This window comes from Zophobas morio, unplaced genomic scaffold (genome assembly GCF_036711695.1).
Source record: "Zophobas morio isolate AGI-343-1 ecotype UQ-CSIRO unplaced genomic scaffold, CSIRO_AGI_Zmor_V1 ptg000044l, whole genome shotgun sequence".
In the NCBI taxonomy this organism is placed as follows: Eukaryota; Metazoa; Arthropoda; class Insecta; order Coleoptera; family Tenebrionidae; genus Zophobas; species Zophobas morio.
The window spans coordinates 6,018,869-6,046,475 of record NW_026972149.1 but is presented as its reverse complement, the minus strand read 5'-3'; the positions used below and the strand labels follow the sequence as shown (position 1 = coordinate 6,046,475).

General features: G+C 34.2%; 2 protein-coding genes across 4 annotated transcripts in view; both read left to right on the top strand.

The window, feature by feature from the left end:
* The first annotated feature begins 674 nt into the window (after window positions 1-674).
* LOC135141304 (uncharacterized) lies at window positions 675-3,633 on the top strand. Of its 3 annotated transcripts, none has more exons than XR_010282368.1 (11): window positions 675-1,043; window positions 1,093-1,460; window positions 1,508-1,739; window positions 1,789-2,130; window positions 2,188-2,461; window positions 2,511-2,656; window positions 2,711-2,755; window positions 2,838-2,879; window positions 2,933-3,040; window positions 3,097-3,281; window positions 3,397-3,633. XR_010282368.1 is itself a non-coding variant. In XM_064072288.1 (11 exons), exons 2-11 carry the CDS (start codon window positions 1,002-1,004, stop codon window positions 3,160-3,162), a joined length of 1,665 nt encoding a protein of 554 aa, XP_063928358.1. In that variant the 5' UTR covers window positions 675-769; window positions 947-1,001; the 3' UTR covers window positions 3,163-3,633. The 3 variants fall into 3 exon arrangements, 2 of the variants coding, with proteins under 2 accessions (XP_063928358.1, XP_063928357.1); XM_064072288.1 differs by having other exon boundaries at window positions 675-769; window positions 947-1,043; window positions 3,097-3,633; XM_064072287.1 differs by having other exon boundaries at window positions 3,097-3,633.
* Window positions 3,634-8,235: 4,602 nt separating this feature from the next.
* Window positions 8,236-27,607, top strand: part of LOC135141807 (klarsicht protein) — a 102,282-nt gene continuing 82,910 nt past the window's right edge. Inside the window, exons 1-5 of the mRNA XM_064073268.1 lie at window positions 8,236-8,589; window positions 24,939-24,996; window positions 25,899-26,143; window positions 26,199-26,348; window positions 26,400-26,598. Of these exons, the coding sequence (XP_063929338.1) occupies window positions 24,981-24,996; window positions 25,899-26,143; window positions 26,199-26,348; window positions 26,400-26,598 (610 nt within the window). The 5' untranslated portion in view covers window positions 8,236-8,589; window positions 24,939-24,980. The remainder of the gene's footprint in view (window positions 8,590-24,938; window positions 24,997-25,898; window positions 26,144-26,198; window positions 26,349-26,399; window positions 26,599-27,607) is intronic.

The following is a 27,607-nucleotide window of genomic DNA, read 5'->3' as shown; positions in this document are numbered from 1 at the left end:
TGTCGAAAATCCCCATTTTCTCTAAAATTTCCAGAATCTAGACTTGTTAGATTTTTTGGGCTTTTTAGACTCTCCAAAATCTTTCGACTCTAGACAATTTAAATTTTCCAGTTACTCTAGATTCTTCATGCTCTGGAGACCCTTTAACCTCCGTAGACTTTCAAATTCTCTCTACATTCTCAACTGCTTGGCCATCTAGGTTCTCTAAAGTCTCTTCATTTCTCTAAGATCTCTAGAATTGCCAGATTTTATAGATTTTCTGGCCTTTCTAGCTCACTGCAAACTCCAAAGTCTTTCAGCTCTAGACTAATTCATTCTAGATTCGTCATGTTCTGGAAACCCTCTAAACTTCGTAGACTTTTAAATTCTCTCGAGATTCTCAACTCCTTAAATTATCTTATATTATATTCTGCAAAAAATCGCCTTGTGGACGCAAGCTTATATTAAGCTCGAGTGTATTTAGACTTCCTTGAATTTTTTAGTTTGGTGTTATTTTTTCTAGGCTAGATTTAAAATCAGTTGTAATTGTACCTATAACACTGTCTGAACATATTTAAATAAATATTACTCCTATTATTTATTATTTTTCAAAATTCTAAGTGGCGCCCTCTTTTATCCAGCCATAATAAGGCGAAGTTTAGTGATCTAGCAACCATTGCAAAGCGCGTTAAAAGTGTCACCGCATCACGTCCGTCTTTTGTGTGTTAAAGTTGAATTTTTCCAAAGTATTTTCACACCTGCGCACCAGTGTTGGTACCCCCATAAAAGCGTTAGTCCTTTTCTACATTTTGATACCAAAAAGCGCCTCAAACATTCCAGCAAACTCCGTTTTAAATTTCGAATAATTGAGTTTTTCACGCAATCATACCAACCACGCGACGGAAAATCACCAACTTCAAATTCGTAAGTTGCCGGCATTTATTGACGTAAAGGTTATGTTTTTCAGGTGATCGCTCGTGCCTTGCATAAACAAATTTGTAGACAGAGTGAAAAGTGACAAAATGTCAGAAACTATCAAAAGACTGCTCGATAGCGTCTCTACTGTAAGGTATTACAAAACACGAGTATTGTTGTTTTAATTGTGGCTTGTAGGCACCTCCGCGGTGTGTAGAGTACTTGCTTAGGTCTGGATTACTCTTGGACGAAGACGTGGAGTGTATCCTTATGCAGTACACCCCCGATGATGATTATTACACCAATAGTGGGATTTCGGTCACTCAGAAGGTCTTGGGTGTCATTTCCCTAGCAAGTGCAACTTTCATGGCTCACCAAAAATTTGCCATTTCGTATTTGACAGTCGTTGCTTCACCCGTTATTTTTATTAGTCTCCAGTATCTGGGAGAAGTGTTCTATAGAAAGAAGCAAAAGGGAGACCTTGAAACCCTTACTAAAATGCTACGTAATACTTTTAAAATGAACCGTGGCGTCGTTGAGTTCTACAAGAAGCGGAATATTACAGGGTATAATTTAGCGATAATGAAGATACATTTTTGACTGTATTTTTTAGCGCTGTGATTGAAGGTGTAACTAACCCATACACCCAACCCTTCCAACACTTGATTAAAGCCGTTTTTGAAGAAGAAGTTGAGTTTATTACCAACTTTAGAGAATTGGTTCCAAAGTTTGGTGAATATGTGCCTTATTTAAGAGCTGATTATGCTGTTTTAGAACAGATTGAGCTTGATCAGTTTGCACCACATAATATTGCATCGATCGACGATTGTGTTCTATATTTACAAGTTGGTACTAATTTCATATTACTCTTAGTTATAATTATAATAATTGTAGAAACTATGTGATATCTATGTGTTAGTAGTTTCAAATATTTTGACCTGCTTAGCTATCACTGCATGTCCTGATGCAGGGATAAAATATGGTTATAAGACTGACCAACTGTTGGATACAATTGTGCCTAAAATGAAAACCATGATTATAAAATGTTATAATAACGTTGAGAAAAAATTTAATGACATTAAGTTTTATTACGTGGCTAGAAAACAAGCTCAAGAAATTCTAGAATCACCACGTTCAGCTCCTGCCTCAAGGCTTTCTCTTGCAACCTATGATCTTATGAGCAAAGTTTCTGAATTAATTGAGAAATCGCGGTTGATTTATGATAAAATGAAACAGGTAATAAACACGTTTTGTGTAACTACGCTGTCGCTACTAATGTTTAAATGTAATTAGGACGGCGGGGTTAACGACGAATCTGAGTTGAAAACAATGAGCGTCTATATTGAAAATCTTCATAAAGAAACGTTAGATTATTGTCAGAGTCTACATCTCTTACAGAAGCTTTTTGAATTTGAAATTAATAAATCTAAGCTTCCAAATGTGCCGGCATTAGAATCCTCTAGTAAATCTACAATGTCTCCAACCTCTGGTGAAGCAACAGTTGTGGATGCTAGTTTAAATTCCACTGAACCCACTGATGATGAAGAATATGAGTTGTTTATACCAGGTACTAAGACGTACCATTTTGATTTAATTTAACAACATGTTTATTCCAGTGCATGAAATTTTACCTGAAACTTCAAGTTTTGATTCCAATGAGGAACAGGAACTTCGTAAATACGCAGCTGTTGTGGGCCAAGAATTAAAACAAACATTGAAGACCCATTCCCGTTTTGTCGCTGCTCGCAAAAAACGAGGAATTGTAAGCAGAACAAACAAGCCAATTTCTTAATAATATTTTTTTGTATTTATTTAGACTGACGAAGAGCCTGAAAAGGCCGAAACAGTGACTTCAATTAAGGTATTTAATATTGTTAGTGTTACATTGTATCTATCAAAATCGATGTATTCGTCCCCCACAACCAATGATGGAATTTTTTCAGGTTGAGGCACAGGTGCACGAGGTACCAACCTGCGGCGATTCTGTAAGTTTAACGATTGTCTAAAACGTACATAATTTAATCTAAATGTATCACAGAGCGCAATAATATCAGATGTTCCGCCGCCTCCACTATTAAGTGTCCCGCCGCCTCCGCCGCCACCATTGCCTGTAGTGCACGTAGACACGGCTGCACCACCTGATACTGTAACCATATTCACCTATTTATATTACATTATCTAACAACAACGCAACCGTTTTAGGGATCCCACTTTTTGGATATTATCAGAGCACTACCACGCCAAAACGAAGAAGAAACTTTTGAATAAAAAATGGTTGATTGGTCAATTGACCACTGACGTTTCGTTCTGGTTACGTAGGGGCAGAAATCCGCTACGTTTCCGCTTTGAGTTCTTTGTTATAAAAGTTCGTTGGTAATGCGATTTACGTTTGAAGCGATTTTGTAGTCGCATTACCGCTTAAAAAAGATGCGACTCTGACCTCCGAATTTCTCCGGTAACGCAGAGTTTGCATCAGATTGTTACGGTTTTATTATTTTGGAGTTGCGTTACCTTTTAAACATGCGAATTTCTCCAGTAACACAGAATTCGCATCAAGATGTTACGTTTTTTTAATGGTGTTCATGTTTTTTTTATTTTGGATTTGCGTTACCATTTAAAGAGGCGACTCTGACCCCCGAATTGTTCTGGTAACGCAGAATTTGTCCGGTTGTTCCGATTGTTTAAATAGTTGTATTTGTTCTTGTGTTGTGTTGTTTTTTCAATAAAATTTTTTCGTTATGTAGTTGTTTTATTTGTAGTGGCAGTTTGAACTGATTTTGGGGGATTATATTTGAAACAAGTGGTGTGTGCTTCTGGATTTATTCACAAATATTTAGAAAATTATTTTTTATTTCTCATCTATCTTATTGCTTACTAAAGAACAGAAAAAATCTGTATTACACAGATAATCTCCAAAACTATTGGATTTATTGTTGTGAAATTTTAAATATAAAACTTATCAAAATTTGGTCTTCTCCAGCAAGAATTTGATGACATAATTTCGTAATTTTACCCGATAAATCAACCCTTACTTTTTCCATTAGACAAAAATAATAGTCTTGGAAAAAATAATAAAATATTTCACAATGGGATGACTGTTTCTAAAATTGATGACAGATTTTCGGAGACATTCAAAATTCTAGAAAACATTTTCCAATTTAATTTGGCCGTTTAGTTCCCCCCTCTCAAATCTTACAATGATCTTCAAATTTTTATGTTTACGCTAGACATTCAATTTTTTTTTTTTTAAATTAATTAAATTTCATTTTCTTTTAAAGCAGGTACTTGTTATCAATACGTGCTAATAGTAGAATTCCTTGAATGATAAAACATAAACAGTGGACGTTAAACATGTACTGAGAAATTGAGAATACATGTTTTACTTTCCGAACGTAAGCTAACGAAGCATGGTCCATCTAACGAACGCTACTTTTATTCATGTCCTCTATTGTCAATCTTTACTAGACAGATAATCTCCAAAACTACTCGACCGACTGTTGTCAAATTTGTAGTGCATAAAAAAACATAAAATGGAGGAACAAATATGTAGTTACGACAAACTTAGCACAACCCATCTGTACCTCTTTTTAATGATTTTTATTGTAAATAAACTAAATCATCTGAACTGGTTTTAAGGAATGAAGGTCTAAAAATTCGCCAGAAATGCGATCTTATATTTTCCATTTTTTTTTTTTAATAGCCATCTTTTCACAACAAGAAACTTAAAATATGGTTAAAATGGTACATTTTTGCAAGGAAATATGGATTTTGCAATTATGGGCGGAGCCTAATTGCAAAATCGATATTTCCTGATACAAATTTTCCATTTTAAGCATGTTTTCAGTTTCTTGTTGTGAAAAGAAGTCTACACATACTAAAACAAAAAACAAAATGTAAGCCCGCCCACCCGCCCTTTCTCAGTTGTGATGATTTTTTTTATTCACCAAGAACCAAGAGGGCGGAGCTTAACTGCAAATAGTTATTTCTTTACAAGAAATTAAAAACATTTTTTTGAGAATCGTGTTGTTCAAAGAATGCTATGTATATTAAGAAAAAAAGGCAAAATATAAACCCCGCCCACCCACCCCATTTCTATTGTGATGATTTATTTATTCTTAGAAACTCAAAACAGGTTTAAAGGGAATTGCCAACGAATGAAAACTTTATTACTATTTAGGGCAGGGCAGGTATGGGTAGGGCTTAATCTTTGGCTTCAATTTGTTCTTAATATACATAGTATTATTTGGACAACACGATTCTCAAAAACATGTTTTTAGTTTCTCGTAGAGAAATAAGGATCTTGCAGTTAAACTCCGCCCCCTTGGCTCACAACGAATAAAAAAAATCATCACAATTGAGATAGGGCGGGTGGGCGGGGCTTCATATTTTACCTTTTTTTTTCTAAATATACGTAGTCAGTTTTTCACAACAAAAACTTGAAATGGCAAATTTTTGTAGGGTAATATGGATTTTGCAAACATGTTTTAAGTTTCTTGTTGTGAAAAGATGATTACGTACATTAATTAAAAAAAGCAAAATGTAAGCCCCGCCCACCCACTCCAACTCAATCGTGATGATTTTTTCTATTCGTCGTGAGCCAAGAGGGCGGAGCTTAATTGCAAAATCCTTATTTTTTCACAAGAAATTGATAGGTGAAACATGTTCTTGAGTAATCGTGTTGTTTAAAGCGAACTATATGGATTAAGTACAAAAGAATGTCAAAAATAACCACCTCAATCTGAGTTTAATTTTTACTTAGTTTGATATTAGTATTCTCTGAACAACACGATACTCAAAGCATGACTTACATGGTAATTTCTTGTAGAAAAATAAGGATTTTGAAATTAAGGTCACGACGAATAAAAAAAATCATCACAATTGAGATAGGGCGGGTGGGCTGGGGTAGATTTTGCTTTTTTAATATGTGTAGACTTATTTCGACAATAAGAAGCTTAAAATATGGTTAAAATGGTACATTTCTGCAAGGAAATATGGATTTTGCAATTATGGGGCGGAGCTTAATTGCAAAATCGATATTTCCTTATGCAAATTTTCCATTTTAAGCATGTTTTCAGTTTCTTGTTGTGAAACGAAGTCTACACATACTAAAACAAAAAAACAAAATGTAAGCCCGCCCACCCGCCCTTTCTCAGTTGTGATGATTTTTTTATTCGCCAAGAACCAAGAGGGCGGAGCTTAACTGCAAATACTTATTTCTTTACAAGAAATTAAAAACAAGTTTTTGAGTATCGTGTTGTTCAAAGAATACTATGTATATTAAGAATAAGAGGCAAAATATAAACCCCGCCCACCCACCCCATCTCTATTGTGATAATTTTTTAATTCTTAAAAACTTAAAACAGGTTTAAAATGAACTGCCAACGAATGAAAACTTTATTACTATTTAGGGCAGGGCAGGTATAGGTAGGGCTTAATTTTTGGCTTCAATTTTTTCTTAACATACGTAGTATTTTTTGGATAAAACGATACTCAAAGACATATCTTATATGGTAATTTGTTGTAGAGAAATAATGATTTTGCAATTAAATTCCGCTCCTTCGGCTCTCGACGATTAAAAAAAATAATCACAATTGAGATAAGGTGGGCACACGTAGTCGTCTTTTCAGAACAAGAACCTTACAGTTTAAAATGGTAAATTCTAGACAAATATGATGGATCCTGCAGATACGCCCCACCCCTCGATCAGACAACGAATGAAAAATTTATCACAATTGAAAATTGAGATCGGGGCGGGTCTTCTTGTACCACGGGTAGGGCCCAATCTTTGGCTTTATTGTTTTTTTTAATATACACAGTATTCTTTGAACAACACGATTCTCAAAAACATGTTTTTAGTTTCTCGTAGAAAATAAGGATTTTGCAGTTAAACTCCGCGGGTGGGCGGGGTTTTATATTTAGCCTTTTTTTTCTTAATATACGTAGTCATTTTTTCACGACAAAAACTTGAAATGGTAAATTTTTGTAGGGTAATATGGATTTTGCAAACATGTTTTAAGTTTCTTGTTGTGAAAAGATGATTACGTACATTAATTAAAAAAAGCAAAATGTAAGCCCCGCCCACCCACCCCATCTCAATCGTGATGATTTTTCCTATTCGTCGTGAGCCAATAGGGCGGACCTTAATTGCAAAATCCTTATTTTTTTACAAGAAATTCATAGGTGAAACATGTTCTTGAGTGTTGTTTAAAGCGAACTATATGTATTAAGTACAAAAGAAAGTCAAAAATAACCACCTCAATCTGAGTTTAATTTTTACTTAGTTTGATATTAGTATTCTCTGAACAATGCGATACTCAAAGCATGACTTACATGGTGATTTTTTGTAGAAACATAAGGATTTTGCAATTAAGCTCACGACGAATAAAAAAAATCATCACAATTGAGATAGAGCGGGTGGGCGGGTGTAGATTTTGCTTTTTTAATATGTGTAGACTTATTTCGACAATAAGAAACTTAAAACATGTCTAAAATGGTAAATTTTTGTAGTAATCAACTTAAATCCTGCAATTTTTTTCTACAACTCCTTTAAATACCTACGGCAAAAGTTAAACATCAAAGTTACTGGCAACGGAGTTTATAAATGACAATTTTCAGGTCTAAAAGTAACGTGAACATACGATACCTAACGTTACTTTAGAATTTAGATAGGCAACCAATAATACAGTCATAAATATGGTCCATATAAGTTGTTTATATATTTACCAGTGATCATTCATCAATCATCACTGATTTTACCATCATTTTTATTCAGATACGTATTTTAGGGCTTTTTGTTTATGTTATGTTACAAAACTTATAAGTTGTAAACTTATTACTACAAAAACTAAATTTTATTCATCGCTAGATCCGACAATTGTTTAAATTTTTTGCCACCCTACTAATTTTTGCGTGACAGTTTGCCCTATGGTAACGAAATGTCAAGTTGATTTATGTCATTGATACAAAAAAAAATTGTACTATCAGTGTACTATAGCTTAAGTTTTTTTTTAGTAGAAATTAACAAAAATTTATTTCTGCTAGCAGTCCATTTATCCAAAATAACGTTTATTTTTTATTTTGTCGTTAAATAATGGATAACAGCTCGGAGAAAAATAATCGTTTTCTGTCACTGTAGCATCTTCTGCAAAACATAATTCTGTGTTGCACTAATTGTTGCCACCGATTTTGAAACATCGCTAACGAATTTTGTAAATAAACCGCAAAAAATGACGGTTGATAATTTAAATAGAATATTTCGTAATTGTAATGTCTTCATTATCTGGTCTCAGCCAATGGCAGGGAGAGAGAACGTCGCGAAGTTGGCAACACCGTACCGTCGTAAAGTGAGTGCTTTGAATGAAGCAGAACAGAATGGAGTTTGACAAGGTTTCGTAGATAATGTAACGTAACTTATGTTTTAAATAATTAAGTCAATAACACGTGTAAACATAGCGGTGGTTAATTACAGAAGACGAATCCGAGAAGAATAAGTTTTGTAAGTGAAGTGCTACAAATATGTGAATTAAGTCATGAACACTGTGTTCTATTACAACATAACCAAACTTCGGTCTACATTATTATTCCTGTTTAACGAGTGATTCACGGTTACTGCAAATGATTCGTAATTTTACCATGCCCAGTGGAAAGAAAACCCATGGGAAAGGCCAGCAAAAACCGAAGTACAGAGTCTGAAAGGTGAGTTCTGGGGTTATTCAAGAATGGCATGCCCAACTGCATTCCTACTTTCAAAATGTTAAATAATTGAACCTGAAGTACAACTCGTTTAATTGTTATTATCATTTTCGTGGTTGTTTTTTAAGGTGGTTTCTCTTGGTGAATACCTTCATGTTTGTCGGTGTCGGAAAGTACACCCCTCGTCAAAAGTATGGCAGAATTGGCGCCCCTTTTATTTACTTTACGTGCCAAGGAAGTTGTAAATTTCAAATATTGACGTAACTGTCATCCATTTTTTATCCTGTATTATTGTCCTTGTGAACTTTGTACCACGCAAGGAAAGCTCTGTGTCTCCTACATTACATCCACTTGTGAAAAAATCACCCATTAACAAGTTTCACATTTACTAACGCGATTTCAGACTCATTAACAATGTAATAAAATTTAATTAATCGTATGAACCAGACGCACGTCGTTACATTAATTTAATAAACACTCAATAACAAAAATATAAAAATCATCACTCGAATTAAATGAATTAAGTGAAAGGTTTCGCATCCCATAACTCTTAATTTTAGAAAAAACCAACCCATCTAACACATTTTGATTTTTCGCATCCATAAATAACGAGAAAGTTGCACAAATCCCTCCGTTCGATTTGCGGTAGCAGTTGCACAAATAAATTAAAATACGCACATTTATACATCCAAAGTTTCTACTTTTTCTTACTTAAGTTACAGATGCGCAGTTCAGTAGCAAGCTGACACTGCTTAAAAATCAATCGCCTTCCCGGAATTGATAATGCGGTGATAACGCTGCAGAATTTGGCTTACTTAAGCTCCAAATATGTCAGTGCAGGCTTACGGACGACTTTTTGCCGTGACATGTGCAGATGGAAGTGAAAAACTGGATTCAAACATTTATACCGGTGAAATAAGAATTGTCGCATTTTTTCAATGGAAAGAGAAATGCGTTCCGTATCAAACAGATATTGTTACGTCAGATTGTTGAAATAATTAATAACAATATTCCATTAAAGGAGTGATTTAATAATGATGTTTCCAAATTTGGCGCGAAGAAATTGTAGATGGTTAATAAGCCCTTCATCTACATTAATCATCGGAATGGGTATGACTGGGTATTTTTCTGAATCAATTATAGATGATTTGATCTGGTAATGACATACTTCACCTATCTACGACTATAATGTATGCAAAGTTCAAAGCAGGTTGATTTAAACTGCAATTTAGAACTACTCGAACCGTTCGAACTGATGTTGCTAACAGCGAAATGCTTACAATAAGCGGAAAGTTCGTCATCGCTGGAACTTCCGGAGACGTCTTTCTCAAATGGTGGTCAATAAAATAATGAAATTTGCATACGAGTCACCAATGAGAAAAAAAAAATGTTTTTGCCTTCATTGTTGGTACGAAGTAAACGGCTAGACCTAGTAGTAGAAAAAATTGATGAACCGTTTTTTGGTTTTTTAGTACAAATTGCACTATTTTTGTTCCACATAGATATGAGCGTTATCACTAGTGCAAGCGTGCAATATGTTAAACAACACTAACAAACATTTCGTTGGTTAAACAAAAACACTTCAAATTATTTTGATTTTCAGCTACTTTTAGTACCGAGAGAATTAGTTTTTTGCTTGTTAAAATTTTTATTGTGCCGTATTTAACATAAATAAGTTAGTGTGTCCGAAATAAAATTTCTCTGTTGGCGATTTTAGTTAATGGCCGAAACTAACGAACCGATTATTTTGGACAATTAAACAACAATTAACAAATGGTCTATAAAATAAAATAAAAAATGGCTGTTTTTCGGTAATCAGTTGGTTAAACGTGATGTAGTGACAGTGTAATGACTAGAGTTACTATATGTTGTACAAACGAATAAAATTTCAACGAAACGGATACTACGTCAAGGTTATGACCACGTTTTCTATCGATTTTATTTTTTATGGCAGGTGTCGTGTGTTTGCTCCATTTTTATCGTTTAATAGAATTTGCAGAAACCCTGTTTTATTATATCGCACTGTTATTTATTGTGGTTGAAATCAACATCGGCCATAAAATATGTCATTCATTGAAGATGTATTGCAAACTTGGTAAAACACTAACTTGGTGACATAATTTTGTTTAAAAAAAATCTCGATGTTTACGGTAAAAATTCAACGCGGATTCATAAATCACACATGTAGGAAAATGTTTTTAAAATAAATTTAAAGAACTTTTCGACGAGTTGTTATTGTTTTTCAAAAGTCTAGATTTCTAGGGTAAAAAGTGAAATTGAAATAGTATTCATTGTAAAATTGGGGATGACGTTGTCCTTTTGTTGGTGAGGATGATGGACACGTTTGGGTTATCGTAATGGAAAAAACAATAGAAAGACGGACGGAGGAGGCGATAAATATAATTTTGTTATATTTCATGACCCCAAGAGTACAAACAAATAGATCTCCCGTTTCCATCCGTATGTCTGCCTGTCTGTTTGTTTGTCTGTCTGTCTGTCTGCCGTCTGTCCAGATTTTTATTAGGCAGACTATCCCCTAAACCACCGGACCGATTGTTGTCAAATTTTATACGTATGTAACGCATATCTTATAGATGTAGAAATAGGTTTAGCTCTCGTTTTCTCTTTTCGGCCATGTGCTTAATCGTCGAACTCTTTCAGTGTATAAATAAACAGTCGTATGTAAGTATTGATAATGACTTTTTCCCGTTGGTTATAGTCTCTGCATCACAATTAAATAAAGATCCTTGCACAACGAAAGTGTAACTTTATTAAAAACATTTCGTTGCGATGTATAAATCTTGAAATATGTAATGTGACACTAATAACAAAATCGTGAATTCCAGAGTCTTTTTCGGCGTTATCATGCAAGTGCGCAGTATGCTAATTCTCAGCAATAAACCTTTCATTGGTTAAGGGAGCGTTAAACGAGAACGCTACTTCTAGCGCTGAAAGACGTTACTACTAGACTTTGCTTGTTTGTTAAACTTTGTACTTTAGCCTTGTATTTGACCTAAATAAGTTGATAAGAATTGGCCGTGGTAATGTCATAAAAACGTTGTCTCTAACGTTATGTGTTAGGCTTTGGAGGAAATTTTATTTCCATTGGAAGAGGGACAGTTTTCCATTTTCCGTTTCCTTGCTTGAGATGTGTTCGAACTAAATGTTTTTGGCGATTTTAGTTAATCTTCGCAACTAACGAACCTATTACTTGGAAATAGTTACAAAATGAAGGTACTATTACACGTCCAAGATTGTAGCAAACTTTAAAAATTATTAATTTAACTAGTGATCGTTATTTTATTAAATAACCATTCACTATTGACACATGATGTATAAATTAGCAAAAAAAAAACAAGACAAATAAACGCAGAATTAAATGTAATTATGCGTTTATTTGTCTTCTTTTTTATTTAATATTGTTCAGCTGGTGGGGATAAATGTATTAATGTTGCTTAGTACAAAGTACCACTGAGCTTCCTTGTTCTTAGAATTCCAGGAAATTATGTTGAGATAATAAATCGATAAAAATAATTAGAATGCATTGCTTTTCATAGATTCTAGATTATCTTGGTGGCATGATTAAATTAATAATTGTTCCACTGATGTAAATAAATTAAAAGAAAAAGTAATTGTATATCATTTTATGGTTGATTTTAAAGGCGAAAATTGAAAATGTGGGTCATGCATAAATGTAGAACTGACATAACCCATGGTAGTTTGAAGTGAAACAAAATAAGTAAACGGTTTGTTTTTAAAACGAGTTGATTATTAAGTTTTTCGACAAAGGTTATAATAATGTTATCCAAAAATGGAAATTTTCTCACGCGAAAAACATCCAAACAAAGAATCCCGTGGCGTATAATATTCATATTTGCATATTCATAACGACATTTTTTCCCATTAAAAATGTCAACTTACGTAATGAAAAAGCAACAATTGATAAAAAATTGCATACAATGTGTTTTAGTTTATCGCTAGGAAAATTTCATCCCGCCTCGGGTGCTCTTAGCCGTACCTAAAAATTTAAATTACTGGTCAGTAGTTACTCGTTATGATCGGCTAATGAGTCGTACTAAAAAAGTTAAAGTATTAAATGCGTCGGTATTTTTTTAAATCAATGATCGCTGAGCTGGGAGCAAATTTCGGAGAGCAATTTTTCCTAATAATTATGATGTTGCATTTGAGTGAAATGGCATGTTGAAAAAGTAGTTAGTTACGGTTGTTTTAGTGGAGATAATCTGGATCACTTTTACAATACGGAACGAATTAATATTAGTGTCATCTTCACTTTTATCGGGTCCGGTGAAATTTTTCGAAAAAAAATCCGTTTCGGTGGAACCACAATCAGTTTTATTAAAATGCAGGAAATTAAGCAAAATGAGGTTAAATGCTAGTTTTTGTTGTTGGCGAATCTTCATTAAACAACAGTAAATTATTTTTATCTAAATTTAGGTTCTGCTGATTATCGTGTATAGATAAGGCCACGGCAAATATTTTGATTGGCGTGGTTAATTAACATTTTTCTCACAGAAAAAGAGTGAAAACGAAATTTTGTTTTTTGTTTTAGAGTTGAAATGAATTTCTCTGCAGCCGAATTTAAACACCACCTTAGTCTCACCGGGACCAAAGGTATTCATTTTCAGCCACATTCTAGTTCAGCGGGAAGAATAAAAGAGCTTATTTATAGTGGATGATATATATAGTGCTTAATTATCTCCACAAATCCACCGGATTTAACGGATTACTGTATCAGCTAGACGTGATCCTCTCGATTTGAAAACCAGAATGGAATATTTTTTTTAATTAAGTAACCAATAATTCTGTAAACGTTTTAAAATGTTATTGCGCTTGATGTTTGTAAGCCGTTCTTTTTGTGGTATTTTTTTTGTTTTCGGTGTATGAATTGTGTTGTCTACTGCTTACTCAAGCATGGCGCTAAATTGTAATTTAACTTTTTTGCATAACCGGTGTTGGTTATTGAAGAACCGGAATGTTTTTACAAAGTCGAGTCTACATTCTTCGAATTTTACGAAAATGATGATTCTCAAAAGTTTTTTTTTTGAGATGGAAAGGGAAATACTTCTTAGATCACTTGACAATAAGTGACATACATTCCAGTAATGACTTGCTATCTACCTTGACACGTTCTCTTGGCTCTTCGACCGTTCAGTATTAAAAAGGAACATTCTTGACATCTGTGGGAGGTAAAATAGCCGTTTGCATCGAGCGACGACTGCAAAAAAACAAAAATTGTCTGAAGTAGATTTTTCATTTTAATTATTATACCAACGGAAACAAAGCCTCTAAATGATGGAAATTAGCGTGGGAGAATTTAATAGTGTACAATAAATTGTGCTGTTCCTTCCGACGAGACCTACTTAAGTTGCTTGAAACACTTACCGACCTTCTGTCTCTTCAAACCATTTTTTGCCTACGTCAATTTTTTTTCCACAGATTTCTACTTCACTAGTGTGTAAATCAATCATTTATTATGCCACACATTCATAAATTATTGTAGAAAAAGACGGTTAGTTGCGTTTCTGAAAGTAGTTACATTACGTTTCCACTGTGCGTTTTCTTTATTCATATATAATTACACTAATACACCAATTCGGTGCCTTCTTATTCGACCAGTGCGTGAATAAATGCAATGGAACGACATGAATTCGCACGAAGGATAATCTTGGCCGTGTTGGCAAATAGTCCAGTTCCGTTATATTTATCGCCATGATTGAAGGACACTGGAACTAACCTTTGCACGAGCCACAACCTATATATAAAACATGACTCGATAATTTCGAATTATCATTTGTTTATATATATTATAATATAAACCGACTTTTAACACCGTCACCGCGTTAAAAGAGAAACCGCGCTTATCCGTTAAATATAGTATGGGAAAGGAAAAGTAAAGGGTCGAAGATAGTCCCCTGCGGGACTCCGACTAGCGATTTGAATACAATGTAGACGTGACTTTAACCCGGAAATTTTATTCAAAATCCGATAAGATGATAGTGTGCGATAAGGTCCGGGATTAGGCGATTAGACGCTTATTTTTGTGCAATGCGTCAACAAGAGATACGATCGCAATTATAAATTTACGAAACCGGCGACCTCTTGAATAATTTTTGGGTGTTTTCGTACGATTCGCTTCGCTGAGCCACTTTTAGTGACCAGGAAAATGAAAGGTGGTCGTGTTAATTTTTTCATTCCATTTAAGCATAGCAGAGTGACGCGTCTCACGTGTGGATCTTTAAATGTGTACACACGACAAATCAAAACTCGATAATTAAATTTGAAAGTAGTTATTCTGTCAATTTAATTATGAATAACTCGCTTTCAATTAAGCGTTCGAAGGAGTAATTGCGTTTTCATGTGGCGAGATTAATTATTGTCTTTATTAGAGTTTGTGTATCTTAATGTGTCAAGTGGTAAAGTAATTTCATGTGTAAAGGAAGTACTATTCGGAAAACATGAGATTACCGTATGGTCTGAATCTAGCGAAATGACATGACGGACGAAATAATCAATTTCCGAATGTTTTGTTGCATGTGAGGAAATTAATTTCTGTTGTATAGGCGTGTGCTTGACCGCGTTGAGTCGGATAAAATAGAAATTTAAATGAATTGCAACTGTTAATATATACAATTACGAAGTATTTTTAAACGTTTCAGCTATGTGGCGGTTACGTAATTATTTTAATAATAATTACTTTTACACTTACCGTGGGCCAGGTATCTGAAAACATTTATAGATTCCAGGTTGCTTAGTTGTGGCGTTTTATTAAATAATTCAAATTTTAGAATAATTCTCCAATGCTAAAGTAGGACCTCCATTTTCGTTTAACGTCATCTCAGAATTTTCCCACGTTTTGCCTAATTTTTCCGAAACTCTGTATATACTGATTCTTCCTTATTAGTGTTACACTAAACTTATCGAAATTGATATACCTGTCACTATAAAATTTGTTTATATACACAGTGGAGGACGCTATTTTACCTTTAATTCAATAACCCACTCTTATTTGTATTTTATCTTATAAAGATTATCGTATTTTTTGTACGTACATTATAACTTAGCGTTTAGTACAATGAGAGTTTGAGTACATTGCAGTTGTTGACGACTGTTGTGTTTGTTTCGATTTCTGATTGATAAGAGTATGTTATTTTTAAAGGGGGCGCAGTCCGCGCAGATACGCACAATAAATGTATTTAAAGTCGATAACAACGGGAAATCAGTCTCGATAGATTTTTAATTTGGACTTGTTATGTTTATACAACGAAAGAATTCGACTATTAAGCGGAGATCGAAAATATATATTCATTTGTCATAACCTCTAGAGTACGAAAAAAGTGGTCTCCCGTTTCCGTCTGTCTGTCTGTCTGTCTGTTATCTGTCTGTATCAATTTTTTGTTGTGTAAAATTTTGTATGTCTTTAGGAATATCATGTGATGGTTAAATGCTACCTAAAATTTGACTAATCGTCCCCACCCCTAAAGGGATGTTGTCAACTCCAAAATTTATAATAAAAAGTTTTTTTTTTAATTTCGTAAAGTAAGATACTCCTGCACTTGTGTGTGAATCCGTGTCGAATTTTCAACCACGATATCCAGAGTTTTTGGAAAAAATTCAAAACTGAGCTACAATATTTTGCAATATAACTTTGGGATTGTAAAACCGAATACTCTGAAATCTTGTAAATATTTTAGGGTTATCGTGATCATCATAAATCGTTAAGCAAAATTTATTCGTTTGTGCCCTCCCAAAAAATTGATGACGTCATCTCAAAATTTTGCCGAATAATCCTATCCAGAATGTGTAAAATATAATTTAAAAGTTTTTAAATTTCTTATACAGGATGATTTATAAAAATTAATGAAAGAGTCAATTCACTCCGTTTTCCGGAAAATTTGGGAATACAATACTGTTATCATTGCACCTATCCAAAGTAACATACGTGTCTTTGCAAATTTTGTTATGGGAAAACTCATTTGGAACGTACGCCCAGCACGCTTCTTTACATTTACTTTAAGTTTACATACATATCTTTATTTTAACTTACAAGGGTTTTCATAAAAAAAAATTGCATAATTAAAATTTTATAATTTTTCGAAAAAGCTGGATTTGTTTTATTGTGTTTCAGGGGCGAAGGAAGTTCTGTCGAAATTTTGAACCAATTTTTTCTCAATATGTGTGGTGAAAATATCGATTTTACAATTAGGCTCCGCCCTTCGGTGTCACGAATTTTTCATTTGTTGTCAGAACAACAAATGAAAAATTCGTGACAATTGAGCTCGGGATGGATATGGGTGGGGCTTCTCTTTTAGTTTTCTTCTTTAATTAATACATTTAGTTTTCTTTGTTTAACACATATTTCATATGGTAATTTCTCGTAAAAAAATAAGGATTTTACAATTAAGCTCCGCCTCTCGGTTTACGATGAATAAAAAAAATCGTCAGAATTGAGGTCGGGCGGGTGGGCGGGGCTTATATTTATTTATTTTTTCTTAACGTACATGGCCATTTCATCAGAAGAAAAAATATTAACCCCGCCCACCCACCCCATCTCAATTGTGATGATTTTTTTTTATTCTTAGAAACTTAAAACACGTTTAAAATAGTAAATTGTTGTAAGGAAATATGGATTTTGCAATTAACCCCCACCCCTCGGTGTGACAACGAATGAAAAATTTGTTACTATTTAGATAATGGTATGGGTGGGGCCTAATCTTTGACTTTAATTTTTTCTTAAGAGGAGTCGCCACGTTTGGCTCTTATGGTGTTGTCAATATATTTTCAGAATGTAATATCTCTATTATTAATACACCAATGGTTATGAAATTTTATATGTGACTTGTCCACAAATTTCACTACATGACTGCGAAGGCGAATTAAAGAATTTATTATTATATACATATTTTTTAAATTTTGTTGAAATTTTTGCATCACGTATTTTAAAAAATCAATATTTCAGTTATTTATGGAAATTTTGGAACCGGGTTGTCACCACTGTTTTCAGCTTGCAAAACTTGAGAAATCCTACTAGGTCTATTTTTGACTTTATTTGTTGGGACTGAGATATAGTAAAAATAAAAGTTAGCAACTTCTATGATATACGCTTTTTTTAACTGTGTATCGTTTCCAAAAAATAAAATCGACGATATTTCTGGTATAATTTATGGAGTTTTGTAAGCTGAAAACCGTGTTCTGAAATTTTATTTAATAATTGATATATTGATTTTTAAAAATACGTTATGCAAAAATTTCAGTAAAATTAAAAAAATATATATGATCGCAAGCTGTTTTTAACAAAATTGCCCTTTCGTTATATAAAGAAAGTTATGGACAACATATATTTAAAATTTGAAAACTATAGATCTGTTAATAACGGAGATATTAAATTTTGAAAATAGAGCGAAAATTCCGCTGAGAAAACGTAGGGACTGGGCTTAATATACATTGTTTTCTTTGAATAACACGATGCTCAAAAACTTGTTGATTACGATTTTGCAATTAAATTCTGCTCCTTTGGCTCTCGATGATTAAAAAAAAAATCATCACAAATGAGATAGGGTGGGTGGGCGGGGCTTATATCTTGCCTTTTTTCTTAATATACATTGTCGTCTTTTCAGAACAAGAAACTTAAAAGTCTGTTTAAAATGGTAAATTTTTGTAAACAAATATGGATCTTGCAATTAAATCCCGCCCCTCGATTTGACAACGAATGAAAAATTCGTCACAATTAAGAATTGAGATCGGGGCGGATATAGGTGGGGCCTAATTTTTGGCTTTATTTTTTTCTTAATATACATAATATTCTTTGAACAACACGATACCCAAAAACATGTTCTTAATTTCTTGTTGAGAAATAAAGGATTTTGCAGTTAAGCTCCGCCTTCATGGCTCACGATGAATAAAAAAAATCACCACAATTGAGATAGGGCGGGTGGGCGGGGCTACATTTTTCCTTTTTTTACCAAGGTGTGTAGACTTATTTGGACAACAAGGAACTGAAGACATGGTAATTTTTTGTAATAATCGACTTAAATTCCCCACTTTTCGTCTACAACCCCTTTAAATACGCCAAAAGTTGAACATGGCAACGGAGTTCATAAATGACAATTTTCAACTCTAAATAAACGCAATGTCAGCGGGAACTTCAACGTCAACAGCAAGTTTATAAATTCCATTTAATGGTACCCCAGTAGGATTTAAATTTTATAAAACGTATTTCTGTACTTGTGGTTTATGAATCCGCCTGAAGGTTGTCTCCCAGATGTGGTTAGTGGTTTCCCGTAGTGCACGTTTGTTAAAACATACAGAAAGTCCGAAAGCAATCGGTTCGGTAGTTCGGTTTGTCCAGTTAATTTCCAGTAAGCAGACAATCTATAAGTGAAAAGCGACGCAAACCCAAAACTAACATTCGCCAAAGTGACCCTATTACAGTACTTTCTTCGCTGTCGTTCGTGAAGTAAAAAGTGGATGACATAAAATAGCACCAAAATCTGGCTATAAGTTTTTCTGAAAATAAAATAAATCTATTTAGGTTTATGGCACTAATTATAGATCATGAAATTTAATTCAAGCAACCGGTTATCAAATGACACGTTACATAATGTGCAAATTGACGAAATTAGAATCGATAGATTCGTGTAATTAGTTTTATTATTCGTATTTGACTTTTATTATGGTAATTATAAAACCCGGAGTTGCAAATTTGCACAAAAAGATCGTGACTTTACCTTTACTGTTAATTTATATTAATTACAGCCGACAGAATTTTGACATTTTCTCACGAATACTTAACTCGCAACAATGAAGAGAAATTCGTTGCAAAATGTAAAATAATAATAAATTTTCTAAACTTACAGTTTAAACGACTTCTCTGTGTTTACAACGTGAAATTTATATTTGTTTCTGATTTTTTTCCACAACGCAGCATTGTCGGTTAATTTGTAGTTACAAAAATCTAGTTAGTATGTTGCCTATGGGGTTACGACCTATTTTCTCAGATAATCATCAGTCGGTTTAACAAATTTACATGCCGACCAACAATTTATAAATTATTATTAAGGAATCAATTAAAAGAAAACGTAATCGCAGTTCTCTCACACTAGGCTTCTTAAATTGATGTTAATGGATCATTGTGGTACGACGAAGATTTCTTGCAGTACCAAGAATCAATTACCCAACTGAACGTTTCTAATTGTTAAGAAACTATCGCGTTTCGGTTATTTTGACGAGTTTCAAAGAAAAAACTGCATATGACGGTGTTTCAGTTACAAGTTGTTGAAATACGACTCCTCAGGCAGGAAACGGAGTACCTCCTCTGCATAAAACGTATATTAAATGTTAAAATTCTCACATTTCTCGATAATGCCTACGCCTAACGGAACGTATCAAGTTTTATAATTTTCGAATGAAGCCAAAAGTGAAAAATTTCCCGTTGTAAATCGTTTTTCATTAAAGCATTAAATACGACAGGTGAGGAGTACAATGTTTTCAAATGTATGCTAAACATCCGCCTGATGCTTATCGGCTGTCACGTAAATGAGCGAGAAACTGTATAATTCGATAACGCTGTTACGGCAAGATTAAATATTTCAGGTGGTTGTTGACATCTTTCCTAGTTTCCGCCTTCGCATAAAGTTTTCGATGCGAAAAAGTACGACTTTTGCATTATCGCTTACCGTTTTTGCGATAGTCGTACTTATTTTTAGTGGTGACGATACGGCGTGGGGTCTCTTTAATTACCGTAATGTCCACGGAATATTTATGTGTATAAGTACGCAAAGTGCGTAAGTGAACCGAAAAGGAGATGCAGATGTAATAAAGAGGAATCGAAGCGAATATCGGTGGTTCTTTATCAGTTGATCTGTGAAGTTTGTGATTGAATCCTGTCAATTATCGTGACAGTACCATATGTTCTTTTTTAATAAACACGGTTCTAACCTCCATATACTAAGTGAGTTCATTATTATACGATTTTTGTGTGGGTTAATATGTGTAATAATACACCTCCACAGGTTTGTTATGATGGGTGTGTTTGCTAACAGTTTTAATTTAATGGTACTACTCGAAACGTGGAATTAGACTTGACAATAAAAATAAAACGTTTAATTATTGTCAACTCCCGGGGGTTATAAATTAGCAGTTAACCTTCCTTTGTCGATGATATACGAGGTCAGTTACACGTGATACGCAAAACCGTACTCTTGTAGTACCGAATTCCCGAAAATGGTACCCAGGTGTAATCACCGTGTTGACACGACAAACATTCGTGAGATTCTTCTCGCGTATGTTTTTTGGGAATTATAAAATATTTGAGGTGGGTGTGTTTACAAACAAGTCATTTGCCCACAGTACCAACTTTGTAGTTATAAAGCCTTATCGCCGCAACAATAAACCGTAAAATTACGAAGTTACGGCACGTATCATTTTAATCGCATCATTTTTTCTCTTATTATCGTCGTTATTTCTCACCAAGCAATTTAGTTACGCGGCGTATTATTAGCTTCGAATTAACATATCATTACCAAGTACCGTTATTTAAATCCGACAAAAACAAGCTAAAGTTTAAAAATAGTGGAATTGTTTACTTCAATTCGCTTTCGTTGCGATTAGTCGCTTCCAAATTTGGAGACAATTTCTAATTAAGTAGGTGAACGTCGACAAGTGAACAGGCTTAACTGTGAAATTCAATAAATGTTCTCGATAGTCCTGGATTTGACGCTCTGAATCAACACACGCTTGTTACCCTTGTCGCCGATCTCGCCCACACCTACGAATTTTATAGAGTTAATGTTGCAACGAGTCGTCTAATTCTTTTGTAGGCAGCGAATTGCAAAAGTCAAACGTGACATTTTTTTTGATTTTTAAAAACTCTCACTTCACTAAAACTACCACGTTTGTAACGAAAATTCAGCAGAGGGACATCGCTAGTAAAACCTTGAAGGGTACTTCGGACATGATGATACTGGACCGCGTTCCTTTCGTACTTCTTCGAGTCCCAATGCGATCGACTATAATCGAAACCCTACTGGGGCTAAGATTTGCTTCAAGTATCTCTGAAGTGCAGCAGAGGGACACCGCTAGTTAAACCTCGAGGGGTACTTCAAAGACGAAACTACTGGAATCGCGTTCGTTATAGTTAAGTCTCGTAAGACATCAGTACCCAACGTCGAGTCGTTCTTAATTAAGCGAAAATTAACGATTGGGTGTGACTATGACTCCATACATTGTGTCTACATCCTCGCTCCATAGGACCATGGCTGATATGATAAAACTAGCAAGCAAGTGCCAACGCATTTTCGAGTTAAAGAATTATAAATTCTGGTCCACCCATGTCAGGGTCCCACGGTAAGATTGACTAGAATTTTAGTACCGTTGGATTTTCGAAAATGTAGTACGCAACTTGCTGGAAAAACTTCTAAATCTTCTAGTTAAATATGATAATCATTATGGTCAAAACTAGTTTTAGTTTAGTTGACAAAACTAGTTCACTTGGTTAGCGTGGGTATGCTGTTTGATGTTGTGAAGTACACATTTTTTAGGGGAGAAGCACCAAAAATGCGAAGTTATACAACAAAGAACACCACAGGTATTAACATAATAAGTCAGTGAATTTGCAAGGTTCATTGATTAATCAACAGATAAGAGGAAGGCGAATGTGAAAGCATGGTAAACCTGGCAGAAAATTTTATGGAATAATCAAGAAAAAAAGAAATAGGTTAAGACACAAGGCAAAAACAAACACAAAAAGGATGTTAAAGTCCAAGGATGTCGAGAGAAGCAAAACAACATTAAAAACAAAAAGTGTTCGTATAGGCTTTCCAGATCAATTGAGCGGTTTTACAGACTAACAGAAAAAAGTGTTTTAAGATTTAAGCTTTTAAAAGATAAATGGTAGATAACACTTAACAAGAAGAAAAGAAAGTTCGTAGCGGCTTCATTGTTGCGTGTAAAGAAAGCACGGGTGACATTTTAATCCAGAAAATGGAGGAAGTGTATGAAAAAAAAATGTCACTTGAGTGGAGGGAAAAGTAATGATAAGTTGAATAAAGTGCAACGAAAGATTTACAAACGAAGAATCGAAAGGGAAAATCGAAAAATGAGTATTTATTTCACACAAAACGCAATAGAACTTTAATGTAAAGCCAGATAGAAGTAATGAATTAATGAATGAGGACGGAGAGCGGAAAGTTCAATGAAAAGTGAGACAGAGCGAAGAAAAATAATTAACAATCTAACCACAGCGGTGCATATTTGTAGCCCTAACCACGAAAGGTCTCTCGTTTTTGCAAAATTTTGTAACATTTTGAGTAGAGCAGTGTGAAATATTATATATTATTAGAAACAAACACCATATTTGGTGGACAGAAAGGCAAATTGTGTTATTATTATTATTAAAGATAAAAATCAATATTTCGCAAATCGTTCTAGATTAAAAAAAAATTCGTAGATTATCGAAATGTTGAAAATGTGGAATGTTCGTAATTCGACCTATGAGGTGTCATTTTTTATGCAAAGAATTTAGACGACCATTCGATTAACATTACCATAATCTGTCGAGGTTAACCTTCAGCGTGAAGAACTCTCCATCTTTGTCTAAATATAAATAAACATCCGTTTTTATATTTTGAAAATTTTGCCAATTAGTGTAATAAAAGTAACTGAGGCGTAGGATCTTCGAATTGCCTTGTGTAAAGGCCACGCGTACATTTCAGTGATTGTTTTCTATGTTTGGTTATGTATGTCACACTTATGACACTGAGAAGACTTATTTTAAGTATTTTTTAGACGTTTCTTCTAAAAATACGGTCCGAAGAGCCGAGATCGTTGCCTCCTCGACTTAAGTAGCAATTAGTATTCAGTGTAGTCGGCTAGCGGAAGTTGCTAATAATTAAATGTAAAGTGCGAAATTGATTGGAATATTCATCAAGTTTGTTACTTTTACCTATTTGGCTATAAAATTTCACTATTACGTGATGAATCAAAACCGGCGCTAAAAATATGATCGAGTATAAACAGTTCAGACGCTTCTGTCGACGATCACATAATGACGAGTAGGTCCACATCCTGTAATGATCTATTCTAAAAATAATAACTTCAGATCCGTTTTATTTATCCTTTTTAAATTCTAATTATGTGTTCGAATCCACCGAGGCAAGTAACTCCTCGAGAATCCGTCTTAAAATAATACTTATCGCGTCTAGGAACATTAATTTATCGATCAAACTGCGGCGGATAATTAAGTCGTTCCTTTTTCTAAACGGGAATCGATAGTACGAGCAAATAGTCGAAGCTCATTAAGTCGGGAAAAGTGACATTGCGCCATTTTTACGCAAACTGAGAAATAAAACAACAACGAATTATATGTGTTGCTTTCAGATGCTTTTTTGAAGACGTAGTCGGGAAATTAATCCGTTTGTCCACTTTAGATTAACACGTTGCCTAATTACTGTTTACACTGTAAAACACACATTTGGTAATGTTATTTGTAGTAGAGTTACTCTCTATTTGCGGATCTTCGTTTCGTTCATTATCGGAGTGATGTTTTGTTTCGTAAACTCATTTATTCGACAAGAATATAAATAAAACTTTGATTACGCAACAAGGTTGAAAAATCATAACGTCCAAATACGCAAGAGATAAGTCGAAGAACGTTAACGTGCGGCCGCGTTATGAAAAATGATATGACCCAACAGAGGTAGGTAATAGAAACAGGTTGCGTTTAATAGGTGTGTTTAGTACCTCGTCAATTATCGTACTTTGTATTTTATATAAAAGTCCATGGACTTCACCGTTATTAACTGTGTAATATGTAAGTAGCTAATACGTTTCTTCATTCTGAAATTCCAAATATTCCAGCAACGTATTTCTTCGAGGAAGAAGCTAAAATTAGTGTTGAAAAACGACATTTTGTAATTCAAGTGGAGGGATGCAAAATAGCTCAAGCCGGCTCACTTCTCTCGCACTACGGAAAGTTGTCACTTTTTACCAGCGTCCTCCCTTTAATTTCATGTATCGTTTTTCTGTGTCTATGCTTGTCGACCAATTGAGATAAAATTAGGCGAGACAGGTTACACTTGTTCAGACGTAATGCACGAACTCTTCCATTTATAATTCTCTTTGACAAAGATGGATCTCATTGTCGGTATTACTCGCTGCCGATGTGAATGTACGATAGGATTAATGGCGATTTTTTCTCTTCTGTGTTAGTGTGGAATTAGAACACACGGTGATCACTATAATGTATGCACATGGAGACGTTTTCACCTATTCATTGATTACATTGTTATCGAGTACAAGTAATAGGTGCGAACTGATTCTTTTCCATTTTGTTGCAGAACGCAAAAGTGGTAACCTCTAAGTCGATTACGGCCGCAAGCATGCCCGTCGGAACAAGTAAGTACACTACTATTATTATTATTACTTAAGTGCTAATTTAACAAAACACACCAACGGAATTACCCTATCACGTACTTGGTATTTTCATATATGATTATACACCAAGAAAGAAATTTTCTAACATTTTGTGTGTATTTTGCATTAATTAATACAACTAGGGTACCATTAAGTTGAGCGAAGTAAAAGTATACAAGTTTTTTCTAAAAATAATAATAAACATATTTAATTGTTGTGTATTTTTAACAGCGCCATCTGTTTATCCCGCTTGAAAATTTTTGAACAGGTGTGAAATAAATTATGCATTTTACTATTTTATGGTCACTAAAAATAGAAGGAAGCTGTCATCCAATAAAAATTGGTTTTGTTAAAAGCAGTATTCTCTCTTTTTTCGAAAATTAATCAAATCGTCCGCGTAATTAATCATAGCCAACTTCGATCACGTTTTTCCAATTAAATCATGAAAGTTAGAGTCACTATGGTCGGTATAAATAGCGTTTTTGTTTCAGGTTGCACGGATTTTGTGTTGAATCGAAGTAATAAAATACGAGATTAAGTGTTATTATTTAATTTTGCATAGTTGTAATTTATATACGTAGAACTGAGTTGGCATCGTGACAGAACGTGCTTTGGAGGTATTTAAAAAAATTAACCACCGTTAAGAAGTGTATAATAAACGGTTTCTTTGATAGTGCGGTATTCAGAATTCTCGAGTTTTTGAGGAATGTGAATGTGTCGTAATTTTACGACACATTTTATTTGATTGATTGTCGCTTCAACGTTACTCAGTCGTGAAATTTTAGATATGGTTTATATATGTTTGTCATGAATGAAAAATGTGATGACGTCATCACAAAGTTGCTAAGCAATCAAATATATTGACTATTTCTGAACTGTTTCAGGTTTTGAAAATTCAGCAATGAAGACCTGCTTTTCTTTGTCTTCCTTACCAGCGACGGACACTACACCCGACAAGGGTGTAGTGAAACCTCGCTTGTACAGTAGTTTGACAAAAAATCGTGTCAAAGCGACCGCAGTCCGACGCTCGTGGGGAAGTACAGCTAGCGAACACAGAGAAGAGTTTTGGTCAGCACTTCAGGCAAATTACAACTACATCATGGATAACCAACTAATCGACAAGTGCCAAGTGAGTTCGGTTTAATTTACACAACTTGTCGTTAAACTTAACTTTTACTGTTCAGGAAGCGAATTGCGACTTAAGCGTGGACACTGGAACTTGGTCTTTGAAGGAATTTTACGCCCAGTTCTCCGAACTCTATTTATGGTTGAATAGCGTCCAGGAGACGATTTATGGCAAAGAAGAAAATATTGTAGACAAGGCTTTACGAGCAGTACGTTGGCACAAATTTCGTTGTTTTAACCAATAAGCATTTTTTTTTCAGCATTGCGTCAATGTGGTACGCGAAAAAAGTTCTTTACTTGCACTATTTAATGATCAAGCTAGTCAACTCGTGCAATTGCACCCAAAGGTACAAGAAGAAGTGGGATGGCGAGTAACACACCTTAATTCGAAATGGGATTCCATTTTGAGCATTTTAGGACCCTCGGAATGTGGACATTGTGAACAAGACAGCTGTTTAGGTATATTTTGTGTGTTAGTTTATCAGTATCGACGCGTTTCAGCAGCTACGCTGTCGTTTCAGACCAAGACAAGTTTCACTCTTGCTAGAAAATAAGTTTGTTAAAGCTACCATATGTGGAGATGTGTAATTGTGACTTTAATAATGACGCACAATACATTACATATGCTAATTTAAAAAAAGAAAAACATCAATAGTTTAAAACGCGACACACGCTTCAGCTGATAATAATGACAATAATTGTTACTTTAATTATTCTTGTGACGTAAAGCACGTTTATAAATGTGTTATTTTTGTTTAATATGCGTTTGTACACTGTAAAAAATATTCGTGATATAGAGTTTTTAACAGAGGATTTAGTTTGATATACATTTGTATTCAAGTATTTAGCAAACGTATAATCCATTTTGCTCAACAAAAAAAATTAATCCAGAAAGTTTTAATTAACTCAACTATTTTATCTGATAAAGGAGAGATTGAAATCTTAAAAATTCGGAGGTATTATTTTGTGAGGCAAACACAAAAGATAACAGACAATGGCTGGCTTTAAGTTTTTAAAAAGTTGTTAATTCTGCGTCCGCCATTTTGTCCACTAATGCTGGAACGACCTCCTTGGTAAAGATCCTCGACGTTATATAACAAAGAACTTTGCGTAAATTGTAATTGTAGAAGTTGTAGAATTTTATTACTGTAGGTCAGTTTTAGAAGCACCTGAATTAAAGTTGTTACAGAATAAAGCAAATACGCCCCTGTTCAATATTCAATATAGTTTTAAGGGCCCTAAAATATAACGTTTATATTGTAAACTTGTACTACTGTATAAAAATAGTGTTGTTATTGTACTTTGTTGGATACGTTTCTGTCCAGCGTTCGACGACTGCGAAATTTCGACTAGGTTATAAATTTTTTCAATTGATAAAAATATTTCCTTGCAGGATTTGCTAATTTGTAAGGGTCAATCGTCAAATTAATAAATAATTTGTAATAAGTCATTTAGATAGTTACTGAAT

Excerpts from the sequence above, each read along its gene's own strand:
- LOC135141304 (XM_064072288.1), top strand. The coding sequence starts at position 1,002 with ATGTCAGAAACTATCAAAAGACTGCTCGATAGCGTCTCTACT. Across the intron at positions 1,044-1,092 it reads TGCTCGATAGCGTCTCTACT|GCACCTCCGCGGTGTGTAGA; the intron begins GTAAGGTATTAC and ends TGTGGCTTGTAG. Across the intron at positions 2,756-2,837 it reads AAACAGTGACTTCAATTAAG|GTTGAGGCACAGGTGCACGA; the intron begins GTATTTAATATT and ends GAATTTTTTCAG.